The following is a 20386-nucleotide window of genomic DNA, read 5'->3' as shown; positions in this document are numbered from 1 at the left end:
ACTCAGAATATAAAGATGGACAAAGTGCCACTAAGCATTTTGTCCAATGTGATAATAATAATAATAATAATGGTTTCAAATTTTGCCACAAGGGCAGCAATTTTGGGGGAAGGGGCAGGTTGATTAAATTGACCCCAGTGTTCATCTGGTATTTATTTTATCAACCCCGAAAGGATGAAAGGCAAAGTCGACTTCAGTGGAATTTGAACTCAGAAAGTAGCAGCAGACAAAATACCGTTAAGCATTTCATCTGGTGTGTTAATGAATCTGCCAGCTCACTGCCTTATCCAATGTAATAATAATAATAATAATAAAACCTGAACGTAGATGCTGGAAATAGAAACAATTACTATAATAAAAGATGCTTTGGAAATTATCAAAAGACCTGCAGACAATGACATAACCAAAACCCCAGGGTTTATAGATACGTATAACAGATAAAAAAAATAGCACAGCAAGGTACCACACACATATTCCATGTAGGGTACTTTCAATACAGTAAAAATAACAAAACTAAAACAAAACACTGCACATAGCCAAGGCAGACAAAACTGTGCTTGGTAGCGCAGGGAAAATAGAAAATAGAATAAAAAATTCTGCATAATAATAATAATAATAATAATAATAATAATAAGTATTGTAGAAATAAGAATTTACAAATTCAGTTGATTTAGATAAATTTCAGACACATAAGATGGAGAAATATACACAAGTGGGTAATTATTTTAAAGAGGGTGTTTACTAAGAAAAAACAAAGAAAGAAATAATGCTTCACTTCATCTCCCGGGATAACTTATTGTCAGCTAAAAACATGACACGTTCCACAATGTTAGGTCGCAATGATAACAAAATATGCGATGACTAAACATCTGTCGGTGTTCAAGAAAGAAAGAAAAAAGGAAATAAGGGATTTGGCAGAAGTTGACAAAATACCAAAACAGGGGAAGTTTTAGATTAAGGTTTCTTTTTGTGAGTTTTTATCTTAATCAGATGATAAACAAGAAGCGCATATCTTATCTTTTATTTGTTTCGGTTATTGGACTGTGGCCATGCTGGGGCACCGCTTTGAAGAGTTTTAGTCAAACAAATCGACCCCAGGACTTATTTAGCGATGATGGGAGACAAACACAAACATGTATGTGTGTGTATGTGTGTTGTTATTATCCCTCATTTAAGGTCTGTCTTTGATGGTGGCATGGGTTGGGCAATTGGACAAGAGCTGATAGGCCAGAGGACAGCACCAAGCTCCACTGTTATTTTTTTTGGTATGTTTGGTGTGAAAGTGCCACGTGTTGTTGTTGGTGAAGGATTCAATTGACAGAGGAAGAGCTGGATCAGAACAAGAGACAAGAGAAGACATAGAAGTGAGATCAGGTTTGAAGATGTTGTGCTCAAAATAGAAATGCTGAAAGACAAAGACGAGTGGCAAGAAACTTGTTTAAGGAAAAACATCCAACTGATGATAATAGCATGAAATAAATAAAATAAAAGGACATTAAAACATGCATGATGATGATGATGATGATGATGATGATTGTACGTGGTTACTTGGTGACCTTGCTATTGCTGGTGCCACATAAAATGTACTTAATACACTTAGTAAAGTGGTTGGTATTAAGAAGAGCCGGCAGCAGGAGAAACCAGGTCAAAACAGACCCTGGTGCTCAACGCAGTCCCCGTTGCCTGCCAGGTCCTGTCAAACTGTGTGGTCCATGCTAGCATGGAAAATAGGCTTTGAATGATGATGATGATGATGATGGTAGTGATGATGAGTGGTGCTCAATATTTAGCAATATAGGCAAAAAGTCCACACATATCCACACATGTGAAATAGCAGCTCAATTAGTAAGAAGCCAGAATGAAGCTTCGTTGGTTTTACTTGATGTTTTGTCAGGCTCAAGTTACATACATTTTGTTTTTTGTAAGTTGATATAATAAATACAACATACAATAATATACTTAAGTAAATAGCAAAGGAGTTGAATGACAGAAACAAATTGAAATTTAGTTATTGTCAATATTTTCTGTTCACAGCTAAATCAGCAATCATAGGAACATTCATACTTCTTTTCCTTCGTCTACTGAACAAGCAAACAGAAACACACACACACACACGATTTCAAAATGATTTTTCCAAATGTTTTACTTCTTTGTTGAATCGGATTTTCAGTAAGTTAGTAACATAGCTGTAATATTTATGATGTAAAAGAGATGGCAGTAGCTACAGTAGTAGTAGGAATGGTTTATATATATATATATATATATATATATATATATATATATATATATATATATATGAATGAAACTATTTCAGCATTTGTTTGTTTATGACTATGAAGAACTGTTCTTTAATTCACACCATTGCTTTATTACAGGAATTTCTTCAACAGTGATTTATGGTGTTATTGGTAAAAATATAAGAAATTGCATGAAGAAAGTAAAGAAAGCAAACGAGAATATTTGGGACATAATTCTTGGATGAAAAATCATGTCTTTTATCTTAACTTGCTTTAGTCATAGGATTGTGGCCATGCAGGAGCAATACTTTAAAGGGTTTTAGTCAAACAAATCAACTCCTGTATTTACTTTTTATGTGTGGTACTTATATTGATCTCTTCTCACAAATTGCTAAGTTATGAGGACGTAAACAAATTAAAACACTGGTTGTCATGTAATGATGGTGGTGTTGGGGGTGGGAGACAAGCACAAAGGCACACACACACCCACATATATGACAGGCTTCCATGCAGTTTCTGTCTACCAAATTCAGTCAGAATGCATTGGTTGGCCTGGGGTAATAGTAGAAGATACTTGTCCAATGTGCTGCACAGTGGGACTGAATCTCAAGCCACATGGTTGCCAAGTGACCGTCTTGACCACACAGCTATGTCTGCACTTAGCAATGCCAGCGTCTATGTCCAATAAATCTTCAAAATGGTAAGATTACTTTCTGTTCAATGCAAATATGGCAGCAGCAGCAGCAGAGAAAGAAATTAATATGTTTTCTGAATCAACCCCAGAATCAATGGCAAAAAAAAGAAGAAAAAAACTTTTGAAAAATGAGAAAGAGAAGGAAGAGAGAAAAACATTGAAGAGGAAGAAGAAGGAGAGAGAAGAGGAGTAAATATGAAAATGAAAGCGGAGATTGAGAAGCAGGAAGAGCAAAAGGAAGAAAGGGAAGTGTAGGGTATGGTTGGAGGGGTTATTGGGGAAACTGAAGAAGACTGAGTGTGTGTGTGTGTGTCTACATCAGTGTGTGGGATATGTGAGGGTGTATTTGTGTGTGAGTGTGTGTGTAGAGGATGATGGTGAGAGTATGTCTTTGTGTGGGTGAGAATATAGATGTATGCATGAGAGAGAAAGAAAATAAACGTGTGTGTGTGTGAGTACAGTATAAGGAAAATAACACAAACAAAATGAAAAGAAAATGAAAAGACTGAATGAAACTAAACATATTTCCTGAACACAGAACAGGAGTAACAAGAAGAAACCAATGTTGAAGTAACATTGGAGAAGCAGAATTATGAAGTCTTTTTACATTTAGTTTCAGTTAAACTCACCAGGGGAAAAAAAAAAACCTTTTCATCGTTATATATAACATTTCAACATATTTTACATCAAATAATTGTTATAGGAGGTCATTAGTAATCGAGGGGCGGGGATATGTGTAGGGCAGAGTCAGGGGGTTAGCCATTGAAACTAATTGGAGCATCGTAATCTTTCCAATAGAGATTATTGTATAGAACACCTGCTGCTGACAGATTCTTAAGGAGTAGGTGAAGGTCTTCTAGAACTGAAAAAATTATAAGAATCCTCAGAAAAGTTCCGCAATGAAACAATGGTCAGGTTGCAAAATTCCACAGAAGTCTCATTTAAAATTAACTCTAAACAATAAAATAGAAGTTGTTGTATTTGGGGATGGTCATATTGCCAGTTTAGCCAAAATATATAAACAGAATAAAATAGAAATTTCTCATCTAATTGTGCCAAATGGTTAAGTTCACTTTGCAACCATGAGGATCCAGTTTCAAGCCTGCTGAGTGGTATCTTAGGCAAGTATAATATTGTAAGGCCTCAGTTCAACTTACACCTTGGGGAGATGGAGACTGTATGAAAGCCCAATGCATGGATTGTAATTGAAATGACAGAACCTTGTAACACAATGTGTCAGATTGATTCTGCCTGAGAATACCATTACAAGTACACATGAATCTGTGGAATACTCAACCAGTTTACATGTTCATTTAATGAACCTGGTTATTCAGGAGATCAAACAACCAAACACTGAGAGTCATAAATTCCGGCTGAGATTCATTTATTTTTAGAAATGCTTAAAGAGAAAAAAACACATTACATTATTACACGTGTTTATGTCTGGGTTCTTGTCAGGCAAGGTGTGTGTGTGTGTGTGTGTGTGTGTGTGTGTGTGTGTGTTGTGAGTGTTTGGTATTTCCAATTTTACACCAACAAATTTCACTGTTTTCTGTACTAAAAATAATCAAATCAGATTTAAGGGTTTCAATGAAAGAGGATTATGTAATACTGTTACTAAGAACACAATGTTAATCAATTTTGGCCCTTTAATCCTGATTTAATCCCATAACACAATGTTAATCAACTTTGGTCCTTTAATCCTAATTTAATCCCATAATCTGTAGTTAAAATGCTTCTTTGTCTTTATTTTTTGTAAATCTTATTTTTTCCCGAGATTTTGTTAATAAATTTCTAAAAACTCACAGCTGTACCCTTTCAATCCAAACTTAAACAGGTAAAAGTCTTAAAAAGTAGCTTAGGATTCACATAAGCCACCTAAATTGTATGTTTTTAATAAAAATTTTAAAAAAATATATCTTTTATCGTTTACTTGTTTCAGTCATTAGACTGTGGCCATGCTGGGGCATGAAGATTTATAGTCAAATGAATTGACCTCACTCCTTTTCTTTTTTTAATTTTTTAGCCTGGTACTTATTCTATCAGTTTCTTTTGCTGGACCACTAAGTTATGGGGACATAAACACATCAACACCAGTTGTCAAGCGGTGGTAATGGTGGGAAACAAACACACACAAACACACACACACACTGTATACATACATACATATATATATACATATATATATATATATATATATATATATATATATATACATATATATATATATATATACATATATATATATATATATATATATATATATATGATGAGCTTCTTTTAGTTTCCATCTCCAAAATCCACTCATAAGACTTTGGCCAGCCCAAGCTATAGTAGAAGACACTTGCCCAAGGTGCCACACAGTGAGACTGAACCTAGGACCATGCGGTTGAGAAGCAAAATCTTACCATACAGCCACACCTACGCCTATATGGTTAGTTTAACTATAAATAAAGGAATCAGAGGAAGGAGTCTCATAAATTGATGAGTCAGAGATGAAGGTTTTCATCTACTGACTCCACAGTCCTTATATTAACTTCCTAACGAGGTGCTGTGTTGCTGTTGTGTGGTGCTTAATGAGTTACACTGTTGTGCTTTCATAAAATGTTCAGGAACTCTGAATTGTTATGTTTGACATGGAGAGAGATGTAAATAGCTCAAAGCATTTCATGGCAAGAACAACATAGCTACTACATATGTAAGCAGTAAGAGGAGTATGAGAGAGGGGGGGGGGGGAGAAAGAGAGAGAGGGAGAGAGGGAGAGGGAGAGATATACAGGGTTGTATGTATACTTACCAAGCATAAGACTGTTAAGTGATCTCCACAGAGTTCACTCTCAGTGTCAAGAAACTTACTTGCAGAGTGGCTAGAAGCAATTACAACACAATAGAAGGAAGTGTTTACTCATTGCAAATAATATTACGCTTCGGATTTCTGGCCAACTACTGTATATCGTTAAGTCTAATTAAAAAAGGAAAAAAAAAAAAAAAAAAAAAAAAAAACCCACACTTTGTTGAAAATATATTTTTAACTTCTCAGTCTTTCATATTTTTTCTTGAATAACATTTCTGAGAAATGGAACAAATTCCCTGAACTGACAGATATACCAAACTATCATATTTTTTCATAATCAAAGGAATGGCAAGTGAATTTCCACATACTTTTGCACAAGTTATCACATTAATGTAACTGTTCACTTGGTAATGGCAGTAATAATCTTTAAACTGTCAGATATTTCTCATAAGAAATAACATCTCCCCAAGCTTAAAAAAAAAGAAGGAAAAATGAAAAAAAAAGAAAAAGAAAAAAGAAGAAAAACCACCGATGCAGTCACTATTAATGTTTATAATTTTCTGAAACTAGTGACCTCGTCTCTTGTATGGAATACAAATAATCCAAAATGCTACAAGATTCTGATGGAATTAAAGTTGTTGTACTCAATATTAGCAAAGTGTAACGACCAAACAACATCCAGGTTAAACTCATTTCTAAAAGGTCATCAAGCTTAGAATCAAAGCAGTTCATTGGATTTGAACTGCAGAGATCTTTAGTAATCACCTACCTCAACAAACTGGTGGCCTTTTTTTTCCCCTACAGCTCCTACAAGGCCATCATCCAAGCTATGTCATCTCTACTGCTGTTGCAGCGACCTCTACTCGCTGGCCTTGGATGGTCATATGTCTTGGAAACCTTATAAATTCTATCCAAGACACATGGTTTTCTCTTGAGGAGAAAATAACACTTTTTGCACTCCCTTAATTACTGGTCCTTTTCAAAATCCAAGTAAACTTTACAGTCAATTATTATTTTCACCTCTTTCAAACTATATTGAAGATTATATTCCTAAGAAATTCATTTTTCCAAATAAACAAACAACTCCATCTGTCTTGACAAAGAATCTGCACCTTACTCTGCCCCCCCCCCCACTGCCATCTTCTACAAATGTGTTAAAGTTATCAGAACAGTTGTTGTAGTTCCTAAACAAACTGACTAACCCTAACCCTATACACTGAAACTCCTCATAATTACACTGTTTCACCCTTCTTTCAACCATGCTGTGTCTCACTGCTGACTGACTCTATACTCCAAGCAGAACATGGCTGATTCACCATGAAATAGTCCTGCCAAGCACTTTAACTGCACCAATTTAAAATATTCCTTCATCCTTCATCCTTCTGTTGTAACTGGGATGTAGCGACTGTGGAATATGACCCCTTCATCTCACATGAAATGATGTACAAAAATGTGCGTATGTGTGTGTGAAAGAGAGAAAGAAAGAATGTGTGAGTACCACGTGTGTGGGGATGTGTATGTGTCTGTATGTGTGTGCAAATGGGTGTCTGTACATGCGTTACTGTGTTAATGCGTATGTGTGTAGATGTGTGTGAGTTGAAAATTCAACCTTCTTGTACCGATGGAATCAACTTTTGATGTTGTTAGTTATTTCTTCTCAAAATATAATCTGCAACATATTGTATGCTTCTAGTTTTTGGCTCCATTTCTCATTAGGCTATTTATGCATGAACATATGCTCAGACAAGGACTGAACTCACAACTTTTTATTGTATGCACACTTCTGGCACTTTTATTCACCATGCTACACACATAAGTGGAAACGTACTGTTAGTATATTGTGATTCAAATAGAGATACTTGGGTTCAATCTCAGACCAAGAATATGAAATATTCATGGCACTTCCTGACGACAAACAAAAACTAAAATTATCCAAATGAAAGAAAAACTAGAAACATAAAGTGAAGAATGTCTCTGAAAATTCCATGGAACTAAAAAAAAACCCCCCGGAATCTCAAAAATTAGGCATAGACACAGGTTGGCTGTGAGGTTAAGAAGTTTGTTTGCAACCATTTGATTTAGGGTTCAGCCCCACTATGTGGCACCTTGGGCAAGTGTCTTATACAATAGCCCTGGGCTGGTGAATGGATTTGGTAGAAGGAAATTGTGAGGAATCTCATTGTGTGTGCGTGTGCATGTGTGTGTGTGTGTGGGGTTATGTTTCCTTGTCTTCTTGACATCATGTGAGTGTTGTAAATTAACGTCATTCATTTCTAAATTTCTAATATGTTGCAAAAACATGTCTGGTCACAGGGATATATCACCTTACTTGGAAACTGATGAGGGCTGGCAACAGAAAGGACGTCTGGTCATTGAAAATCTGTCTTAATAAACCCTGTCTGACCGATGCAAGCTTGGGAAAGTGGACTTTAAATGATGATGATGATGGTGATGATGATGATGATGATGGTGATGATGATGATGATGATGATGACTAGTCTGATTTACAAACAAGATTTGAGAGCTAATTGATAGCCAAAATGCAAATAAAATAAAAAAAGAATACCCACCAATCAATAATTGAGAATTTAGAAATGATCTGTTTTTCAGATATAATATCTGGAATTCATAAATGTTTGGAAGAAAGAAATCGAAGCTGACATTAATATTTGCAATGTTTAAAACATGAAGATATGAAAGCATTAGTTTCCAAATAAAGACAAAATGTAATCAGTGTCTGTAGAGTGTAATGGGGTAGAAAATTAGGGTTGTAAGGGTTAGGAAATTAGGGTTGCTGTAGCTCAGTGGTTAGGGTGTTGCCCTCACAATCTAGTGATCACAGGTTCAATTTCCAGACTGAGTGGCATGTTGTGTTCTTTAGCAAATCACCTCATTTTACAGTGTTCCAGTCTACTCAGCTGTAAATGGGGTCACCCTCCAATGGAGCAGCCTTCCAGCCAGGAGGCAATGTTGGCCTGCTCCTTCTAGCCAGTGCGGTGGCGTCATTTGATGGCTAAAACAATGCAAAAGCGCATTGTGACCAGCAATGTAGAACAGCATCTGAAAGTTTGATCAATCACATGATCATGTGATGTGAATAAGTAGATCTAATCGCCAGCAGGAATTTAGGCTTTCAAAAGTTTCAAATCACACAAAAATAACAAAAAAAAAAAGAAAGAAAAAGAAAAAAAAGAAAAAGAAAAAAAAGAAAAGAGAAAAAAAAAACTACAATCAAGTCTTTGTTTAGTTTTGGTTCCATCATAGAAATCATGATTGGAAAGTATGTTCCCAGTTTTCTAAACCACTAGAAAAATGTTTAACTCTATCAAGTAGATACTTGTGTGTGTGTGTGTGTGTGTGTGTGGCTTCCAAGTGCACTCAGTAGCAAAAGCACTCTATAAAATACTCTACATAAATAACAACCCATCCCTACTCAAGTCATCCTGCCACTGCAACATGAAAAATAACCAAGAGCTTCCTGTCCTCATTGCTATTAACAATGTGGAACAATTCAGAAGCAACAGTTGGGACTATCTCGGCTATGGAGGGACACAATCACCTGGTATTTGCTCCTTGAGAGTATCCACAACAATTGTTCATGAATGCATGTTTATAATAAAAATGGTACATCATAGCAAATGGTTTTCAAAGACAGACAACAGGCGTGAGAAAAAGAATTAAGAAATTAATCCAATAGAAACAAGTAACAGGCGTGATGCCCCCTTTGTGCCCTGATGATTTGGTAAGGTTACTTTTAGCATTATCAGGAAAAGCTGCTTGTTCTAGCAGCAATCATTTCTGTGAGGTTGCATTTTTATCAAAGAATTTATTACCAGAATAGCAACAGATGCCCCTCAGTTGTTACACTGAACAAAACTAAAATTAATTGAAACAGTTGTCCCACTTGGAGTCGCCTATCTTTCATTTAGCAATATTTCATTATGGAACCTCTCTGTAGCTTTCTTTTCAATGTTACCAACAGGGAATTGTGTCAGTGTTATTCCTGACACAATTCTCTTCAATAACAATGCCTTGGGAACCAGTATACTTCACATCTCCCATTCTCACAGCACCAAATATCTGTAAAACCCCTACACCCAGTAGCTTTCCCTTCTAAACAAACCTGGTGCCTTATTTTCTTCCTATTTTCCTGAATTCTTCAACCCATTAGAAGACAATCATTTAGATGTAATGGAAGATAAAAGAAAGAAATTAAAACAGAAGGAATGAAGACTCTGCAAATGATTGACCAGCTCTGAGGGTAGAGTAAAGAGAGAGATAGTGCCATAAGATTTAAGATACTTAGATGGAGTGAAAGGAAATCCAAAGATGGAAACATGGGAACGTCCAGGGATGTTAAAGTGATGTGTAATAGATTTTGGCAATCCATGGCAACTGAGTTGCATGTCCAACAAAGATTTCTTGAATTGATTGGTTAACCTTTGATAAAGTTGACATTTTGATGACAATGCTGTTTAATAAGTTTTACTTGAATAAAATTCTTCAGACATTGCCCAAATAACAACTACCTTTACTGGCACAAAAATTAAAAGTCATGAACTTGTTGTGACCTTTAATCTCTACATCTGATTTACATAGATATTGAGTGCTGTCTACTTTGTAAGACCAGCTGCAAATTAGAATATCTACATCATCATCATCATCATTTAATGTCCATTTTCCATGCTGGCATCAGTAGGATGGTTTGACAGGAAATGGCAAGGCTGGAGAGCTGCGCCAGGCTCCATTGCCTGTTTTGGCACAGTTCCTTACAGCATGATGTCCTTCCTAATGTCAACCACTTTACAGAGTGTACGGGGTGCTTTCTATATGGTACTAGCTTACACACACACACATACACGAAAGGAAGTTCCTTTCTCAATAAACCTTTATTTATTATCCAGAGAGACAATTTCTATCATACAATTGCTTTCCTCCAGCCCCAGAGTCCAAGGAAAGCCCCATCAACCCTAATAAACCTATGAGAAATAACTTTTACTGCCTAAAAACTACCTTGTACTGTCAGCTTATTTGTAAACATAGTAATAATGTTTTATTATGTATCTGTTGAGGAAGGAGAGAGCATGATGCTATAATAATAATAATAATAATAATAGTAGTAGTAGTAGTAGTAATAATAATAATAATAATAATAATAATAATAATAATAATAATAATAATAATAATAATAGAGAATTAAATCCAGAGGATAGTTTTTTTAGCAGTGGTTGGTAGACCTCATCAGTCCACCTCCTCCTCCTCCTCCTCTTTGTCATAGTCCTCTCATTGTTGGTAAACAGCAAGGGGGGGGGGTGAATCGTTGCCTTATCTGTCAGCTGTTAGCAGCTTACATGACAGGCAAACTTGTAGCTTGTGAAATAAGAGAAGTGTAAGCTATTTGAACATCGTATTCCAGTCAGGCAGACCAGTATCAGTCTCTTCTACTCCATGTTCCCAACAACCAAATTCTTTAATTACATTCATTGCTATGTCATCATTCCCCACTGGGAAATAAATCGACAAACAGCTACAAATAATCACCAGTTTCTTTTTTGTTTTGCTTGTTTGTTTTTGGCTTTATTAGATGTCAGAAGCATCGAGAAGGGGGGAGGGAAGGAAAGTCCAAACAGACAGACAGAAGAATAACATGTAGTATTAAAGCAAAAATTTCTTTTGAGGAGAAGGAAAAAATATTGAAATATAATCATAGAACGGGGCAAGACTGACATACATTCTAAACACTGTTGCTGAAGTATTTCAAAATGAATTAAGGGAATCTAGATGTGGAGTGCATGAAGAGGGAAAAAATAAAGAAAACATTTATTTAATAAAAGCAATCAAGAAGCAAAAAAGAAATTTCTTCTGTAAACGTATGAGAGACAAAAAAAATTTGAAATGTTTGAATTTAATAAACAGCAACAGGGAGGAATAAGTGAGAAATTGAGATTTCTAAATTGTTAATGATTTTGCATGCAGAATAATAAAAGAGATTTGGAAAATGTAAGGGAATGGCTAGCTGTGCGCTTAAGAAGTTCAGTTGACAATCAAATGGTTTGGGTTCAGTCCCATCGCATGGCACCTTGGGCAAGTGTCTTCTACTATAATCCCATGTCAATCATTGCAAGTGGATTTGATAGATGGAAAATGAAAGGTGGCTGTTTCCTAACCACATCGTTCAAGGTTCAGTCCCACTGTGCAGCACCTTAGGCAAGTATCTTTGACTATACAAGAGGGAGGGAGGTAAGGGTGGGGACAGCGGCAAAGAGGGTCAAAGTTTCCTCTGACGTACCCTACCTGTTAATTAAGGTTGGGCATCAAAACTGTCCTCACTCCCAGGCCCTGAGAACTCTTGCTAAGCCGCTGATGTGTGGGCTCTTGTTTATAAATCAGAATTTGGTCATTAATGTTATCCACTGAAGTAAAGGATTTTCAATCCAGAATGATTTTTGCTCGTTTGTTTTGTTTTTTATGTTACCAGGAGGGGCGAGGGGGGGGGGGGAGTTTTATTGTTGCCAGATGAAGTCTTTTGGAAAAAATGAAGGAGGATGTTTTCTAAGGATAGAAAAACAGGGCAGCAGGACTGTACAAGAAAACATTCCACACCACCACTACCACCACAACCACCACTGTCATCATCATCATTTACTACCTTGTGTTGTATTAATCTATTTGATTTTTATTTGCTTTGATTTGTCAGCTGAAGCAAACTGAATCTATCCCAGTCAACTCTCACAACTTTAGCAAAAATGGTTCAAACATAAAGAAAGATGGATAAAAATAATGAGAGAAGACAAAAAGAAGAGTTCTGATATCAAAACTTATTTAATTATTCTAAAAAGAATAATTGGATCACATCAAATCCAAATTTGCATGAGAACAACAACAAAAAACCTGACCCGGTTAAAGATAGCAGCAGAGTTTGCTAGTGGAATTCACTCATGAAGAAACAATATACAGATCACCATTGTCATCATCACCACCACCACCACACCACCACCAACATCATCATCATCTATATCATTATCATCATTTAACATTCAAGTTCCAGGCCAGCATGGGTTCGAAAGTCTGACAGGATGTGATGGGTCCAAGGACTGCATTGTGCTCCAGGGTCTGATTTGGTATGGTTCCTAGAGCTGGATGCCTCACCTAAAGCCAATCACTTTCACAGTGTATAGTGGATGCTTTTTTCATGCCACTGGTACTTGTGAGGCTGCCTTTCAGCTTGCAAGACTATGAAAGCAAAGACAATGAGGAGCAGCTCTATGCGCTGAGGGAATGGAGAGTTAAAGTATGAGAAATAATTATGAAAAAATCATTGATGAAAGTAAATGAATAATAATTGACATTGGTGTATTGTTTGCCATGTGTTGTTACTTAAAGAGAGTTCACAGAACATAACAGCATGAAAACACATGGAGACTATCCAGTAGATTAGTTAAACATGCTCTTGTCAAAATAATTCACTAATGATTATTATTAGCAATAAAAGTTAATTTTTTGATGTCAATTCATGTATAGACATGCAAAGTTCAAAAGTTATCCATGTCAGTGTGTGTGTGTGTGTGTGTGTGTGTGTGTGTGTGTGTGTGTGTGTGTGTGTGCGCGCACGCGTGCAATTTGATAAATTTGTGGGCTTGAATATTCATGACACATGGCAAGTTTTAAAAAAGGTAAACCAAGTGTTGTAGTGTGCAGAATGGTCACAGAAGATAACAGTGTGGAAACAAGCAGAACATTTCCAGTATAATAATTCAAATATTTTCTGAACAAAATATTTCACAAATAGTGCCAAAAGCAACAGCTTTAATTGGTTGAAAGATAGCCAATGAAAACAGTCTTTCAACTATGTTCTACTAAAAGGGTCATGTGACCCTGTTAGTAAACTGATTTCTTGTTTCACAGTAACTGCCAATGATGTGGGTACGTGTGTGTGTGTACATTTGTATAAACTTTAATAACAATCCCTGTAATAAATTTAATGAAATATCAAGTTTGGTTTCCTTATTTTATGAAACTTCAGAATTTGCAGTTGATCAAGAAATGCTTTGGCTTTTCATGGAATAGGGAAGTCACTGGGAGTTTCTTAGGACAATATGCCCCCCCACTCCCTGCCCTGTCACTTATTCCTCCCCGCCCCAACAAAGAGGAAACATTATTGATATGTTATCCACTTCTACAGGATGGAAAAGAATATAGATGTTGAACAAGATGGAATTCAGAAACACTGAACTAGTGTACAGAATATGTCCATTCTCTCTTCTCTGTCTCATAAACTGTCAACATTCATTTAAAAGACAAAGGTCAAAGAAATTTATATAATGAAGAGGGAAATGACATCACGGCTAATTTCAAGTTTTCTTGAGAACATTTGAGAGACAAGTGGAGAGCAATTAGATGCTATTCCAAGTGGTTGGCTTATTTCTCACATTTTGGATGCCAAGAATCACACATATAATAAATGGCATCATTATGATTAAATCAGGCTGTCTTTTATTAAACAATGAAGGTTGGTAAATGGATCTTCATTGGTTTTGATGAGGAATATTGGCCAGTGTTTGATCAACTAATCTACGGACTCCTTCAATTATAATATTAGTGGCTGAGTATTCCAATGTATTCTCTTATATACTGTGCTTGTGTGTTTATGTTGTTATATCTTCTTAATATTGTACTTGGAAACTGGCAATGATTGGCCTACCATCAGCATTATCATCATTTTTAATGTCTACTTTTTCATGCTTGCAAGGGTCAGATGGAATTTATTGAGGCAGATTTTTAATGGCTGGATGCCCTTCCTGTCACCAACCCTCACCTGTTTTGAAGTAAAATAATACTTCCCATGGTCAGACAATGTTGTCATCAGAAGAATGGAAACAAACAACACTGCTTGTATGACAATGGTGCTTGTTTACAACAATCAGATTATGTGATGCCAAGGAAACACACACACACAACAGACTTCTTTCAATTTCCATCTACCTAATCTGCTCACAAGGCTTTGGTTGAGCCAGGGTCTATAGTAGAAGACAGTTGTCCCAGGAGGCGCACAGTGGAATTGAAACTGAGACCACATGGTTGATAAGTAAGCTTCTTAATCGCACAGACACATGTGAAAAACTATTTTACAGCAACTCATTAATGAACGATGGAATAAATAGCAAATTGTTTACTGAAATACGTTTTGGCTATGAATGAGAAGTGTGGCAATTTACACAAATCTTCTTTATCTCAGATGCAGAAAACTGACACAAGTTTAAATTGAGGCACCACCAGAAACCCTACATGCACTCTTCCAGTCAGATGCAAAAGTTTGGGGCAATGACACTTAATGTCGGCACAATATACACACACATATATTCAACAAGTTTCTTTTCAGTTTCTATCAACCAAATCTACATAATGTCTTGGTTGACCAGGAGCTATTGAAGAAAACACTTGTTCCATTGTGTCACTCAGTTAGATTAAACAAAGGAACAAAAAATATATATAAAAAGTCTAGCAGTATATTTTATTTTCTGAAATTATTTACACCATTTAGCTTTAATTCCAGCCCATCTACCTCACACCCTGCCTTATCTATTTTTATACAGACTTTTAGGAGACAGACAGTATTGTTCTATTTTGAATTCCATGTCTAGTGGAAAAGGAAAGACTATTAATTTAACTCCATTAAAGTTCTGGTTATATTTACTGGAGTAAAGCATTAAATTAGGAAAATAACGATTTAACGTAATCATGCTAAATATCTGATGGCATGATACTAACTAATTAAAAGAGGCTAATTACTCCCCGATACAAGCATAATCACTGTTTACAAAATGTTTCTTTGCTATGTACATCTATCGAAGAGTTCGTTTGAATAGATTTCAGGGTCACTGAGTAGGGACGAATCTCTTTTGATGTAAACTTGAGACAATGAGTGGAACATATATAAACAAGTTAGTGCCCCAGCATGGCCATGGTCATGATAAAAGATAAAAGAAGCAATAAAGACTGGGTATACATTTTCACCTCATCCCTCTCTTACTCATTATCATCTTCATACTTTATAACTTCCTTTTTTTCAGGTCTAGAAATACATTTACAGAGTGTTCATTAACCCTAATTCTACCGGAAAAAACTCTGGTTCCATGATATTAAACTTCCTGTGGTAAAGAGATGTAAATAAGAACTTTTACATCAAAATTTTATGTCATTCTATGTTTCAAACAGCAGCTTCATGAAGACAGAGTTAGTTTATTAAACTCTGCATATTTTTCAAAATTAATTGAAACAAAGGCAGTGTATTTGAACAGGAATGTTGTAACAAAAGGGTTAAATTATTCATAAGGACTCTATTTCTGTCAGAGACTTCATAACCTGCCAAAATTTACTGTTGTCATTGTCATTATCAAAAACCTCTGCAGATAATGTAGGGATCACTTAAAAATAAATGTAAATAAGGGATCCAGCTGTTTTACAACTGGATGGATGCCTTAACTGTCACTAACTGGATGTCCTTCTTGTCACTAACCGTTACCTATATCCCAAATGAGGGATATCTTATTCCACATATCTTTGAAGGCACAAAGCCAGGAGACAACCTATTGACTAGAGAAGTGATAAGAATGTCACCATGAGTAGCTGAGAGATTTCTGGAGAAGTGCAAATGTCAAAAAACACAGAGACACACACATACGGAAAAAAAGATACATAAATACATACATATGTGTGTGTGTGTGTGTGTGCAGGTATGTACAGAAAAAGCTTCGTTTTGTATCCGTCCATCAAATCCACCCACAAGACTTTGGTTAGGCTATATAGAAGATATTTGCCCTCAAGACCACATTGTTGGGAAACAAACTTCTTATCCACACAGCTATGCGAGTACTTAGCCATGTCTGTACCAAATTACAAGGGGGTGGGGCTGAAAAGTTCCTGGCTTTAAGGGTGTCGCGAAAGGCCTGGTTGGAGGCCCAATCATCTGAATTCTTTTACAGGGCTTAGAAAACCTGAAGGACCACTGTAATAAGTGTGTGAATCTGAGAGGGGAACATGTTGACTAAAATCGTAATTAACTGATCCTCCTGTATTTTCTTTTAGTCAAACTTTTCAGCACCCACTCGCATAGGACGGTAAAAGCTGACATTACACTGTGATGATGCTGAAAGAGAATTACAGAATAAAAGTTATTGAGAGAAACACTCTCAAATATACACTCACCTTGTTTATTTATTATTTCACCATCAGTTGCAATCACTGTACAACGGCCTTCATGGCAAGTTTTCCAAGGAATTTTGAAAAGTCCACAATAATAATGTCGATCGTAAATATCATAGGTCCACCACATAGGAATACACATTCCAGCCACTTGGAAACCAGTGGCCACAACTGTCGTTATAGCACACATAACAACTGACAGAATCATTGTGAATATTTCATACAAAAACAACTTGAGAAACACAAACTGGAATGTTGTCTAGTGATTTCTTTTTTTAATAATGTAGATAATCCTCGTTATTGTTCAGGGTTAAGATAATATTGTTTTAAACAATGTTTGCATTGGTGATTAGGGATTTTGCGTCAATTAGTAAATAAATATGTAATTGAGTGGTTATCTCAATTTAGCATTCAGAAGTATAAACTTCCTGTGACATCATTCATTGATGCTGGACTTAATTTACTGGTTTAAAAAAAACAAAAAAACTTGAAATTAACCCAGTTAAGGTAATGACATTGTTCCACGTGATATAAAATCTTGTTTGTTAAAATATAATTCCCATGATAAGTGCTCAGTGCCAAAGAGAGAACGGTTAAGGGAACTGTCCTTCAGAATAAGGACAATCCTTCAGACTGTGGATCACCAGGAACATCTATAAAAGAAAAAGAACCAAAAATTAAATAAATCCGTTTTATAGAGAATGATTGAACACATTTAATATTGAGGACAGCAAAGTAATTCAAATGTTACTCAAAAGAATGAAAGACTGTTTCTCTTAGAAACAATATCTAATGGCTATTAGCACCTTGATTAGCTCTTATTCAAGTTATTTCTCATAGACTTAACACATTCAACATATCAGACACTTTTGCTTCAATCACTACAGCTTTTTCCATTTTCCAACAATGCATGAAGGTACTACAAAGTCATAAAGCATTCACACCACAAAAAACGATTTATCTTAAACCAGGAAACATGATAAATAGATGCTTTGTAAGGTGGAAGCTATTCTTGGCAGATGATGTGCTTCACTATCAGTTTGTAAGATGGTAGGCTATAGGCAGTAAACAATGTCTAGGAAGGAAGTTGGATGATTTACAAGTGAATGCTTATCCAATCAACATGGTCAGAATTATTAGGATTACAGACAATAATAAAAGACAGCTACATTAAAAATGACAATCTAGTGTAATATTCAGAGTGGGTTTGTGTAAAAAGCAAAGCTAGAGTTGGATAGACACCAATGTGACGATATAGTGTTGAGAGAGTAGCAAGATTGAAGGTTGAGAAATAAAAGAAGCAACAGAAGAAAAAAGGAGGCCTAATTAGAATTACTACAACTTCTTCGGCTGAGATATTTAGAAATGGTGGTAAAGTAAACAGGATTTCTAAACGTATTCATTTCACAGAATACAAGACAATGAAGAGTAATAGTTTAAAAGAACAGTAGGTCTGTATAAAACGACACCAGTATACAGTTACAAAGATGAATATTAATATAGTCTGGACAGAATACAAGTCTATCTAAAGTACCTGTGGCAATACGAAATAGACTCAGTGCAACTCTGCAAAGGGATTAATGATAGAAAGAATATCCAGCCAGAGAAAATATGCCATATTGGAACATATTGGAATCCATTCTGGAGGACTCTGCAAGCTGCATCACGAGTCTAGCTGCTGAGGAGAGCCATTAACTCTGAATAAGAACTCATACAGGGTAGAAAGGACTCTTTAGTCTTACTCATGGAAGATCCTCACTAGTGGTGGCCACATGATAAAACACACAATCTACATCATAAGACGTACATAACACCAAAGATGGCCAGTTTTCTCTGTCAGTGCATGTGTGTACAAGATGGTACAGGCTGTGATGGCACACCCACTCCATGTCAGTTTAGAAAACAAGCGTAAAATGATGACAAAAATGATAACAAATTATGAAATTTCTCAACAATTATGGTTTGTTTGTTTTACATTATTTGGGTTAATCCATTCTCCAGTTGTTTTTAGATAACAAAATCACACACATACATACGTGCGTGCGCACACACACACACACACACACACACACACACATGTAAGTAATAAAATGAAAATAACAACAAAAAATGACAAGATAAAAGTATGTATGTGAGAGAGAGAGAGTATATGCAGTCACTCCAATATATATATATATATATAGGTGCAGGAGTGGCTGTATGGTAAGTAGCTTGCTTACCAAGCATATAGTTCCCGGTTCAGTCCCACTGCGTGGCACTTTGGGCAAGTGTCTTCTACTATAACCTTGGGCCGACCAAAGCATTGTGAGTGGAGTTGGTAGATGAAAACTGAAAGAAGCCCATTGTGTATATATATATTATATATATATATGTATATATGTGTGTATGGGTGTGTATATGTTTGTGTGTCTGTGTTTGTCCCCCAACCATTGCTTAACAACCGATGGTGGTGAGTTTACATCCCCGTAACCCAGCAGTTCGGCAAAAGAGACCGATAGAATAAGTACTAGGCTTACAAAGAATAAGTCCTGGGATCGATTTGCTTGACTAAAGATGGTGCTCCAGCATGGCTGCAGTCAAGTGACTGAAACAAACACTACACCTGCTTCCTTTTTAAACCCAGTTTTTCTCTCAGTTCATTTCTACTCCATACTTCATGCCCACTACTGACACCAAATGACCATCGGAGAATACGGGTCTCATTGCTTTGTGGTCGTCACAAGTCTTCTACATTCAAGGTCCACATCTCACGACCATGCAGCAACATCACAGTTCTAAAACAAACATCATACAATCTGTCCTTCACGCTGAAGGAGGAAAGACCTTTGTTGCCAGCAGTGGTAATAGCTCCCTCAACTTTTACCAACCCATTCTTACTCTGGATACCATACTCTCTGAATAACCACCTCCCCTCCCTAATTATGTCTCCTAGGTAACAGAAGGCATTGACTGGCCTTTAAAGAGAATCTATTTCTAGACATGACATAGCATGTATTGCCCTGGTGCATATGTTGCATAAAAAGCTTACTACCTTCACTGTTAGTCTGAGATGCCAATACATTTCTGCTAGGTTCATAGATGGGCGCAGCATTTGCAGTTTATACCTTACTCCTTTTTTAAACACTGAGCAAAGCCATTTCCCTAATGATATAGTAGTGGCCCTGTCCATTTTCCCTACTAATTAATAAGCTTAAATATACATCTAACCATCTCTCTAACCATCCATCTATCCCTCTATCTAACCAGGTGTAATAGTAAAAGTTTACTGTTGTTTACAGTCAACAAAAATATGTAAAGATGAAGGAAAATTTGATCTCTCTCTCTCTCTCTCTCACATAATGGCACATGGTACGGTTAAGCTGTTTGCTTCCCAACCACATGGTTTTTAGTTCAATTCCACTGCATGGCATCTTGGCTTAGTGTCTTCTACTATAGCATTGAGCCAACCAAAACCTTGTGA

General features: G+C 36.2%; 1 protein-coding gene across 1 annotated transcript in view; it reads right to left on the bottom strand.

Annotated features, from left to right (window-relative positions):
* The window catches only part of LOC106873969 (uncharacterized), a 52803-nt gene that overhangs the window by 26267 nt on the left and 6150 nt on the right, over nucleotides 1–20386 (bottom strand). Inside the window, exon 2 of the mRNA XM_089340279.1 lies at nucleotides 16930–17579. Coding sequence (XP_089196405.1) covers nucleotides 16930–17134 — 205 coding nt within the window. The 5' untranslated portion in view covers nucleotides 17135–17579. The remainder of the gene's footprint in view (nucleotides 1–16929; nucleotides 17580–20386) is intronic.

This window comes from Octopus bimaculoides, chromosome 23 (assembly GCF_046866305.1).
Source record: "Octopus bimaculoides isolate indiv1 chromosome 23, ASM4686630v1, whole genome shotgun sequence".
Lineage (NCBI taxonomy): Eukaryota > Metazoa > Mollusca > Cephalopoda > Octopoda > Octopodidae > Octopus > Octopus bimaculoides.
The sequence above is the reverse complement of the archived record's forward strand: the minus strand, read 5'-3'. Positions and strand labels throughout refer to the sequence as shown.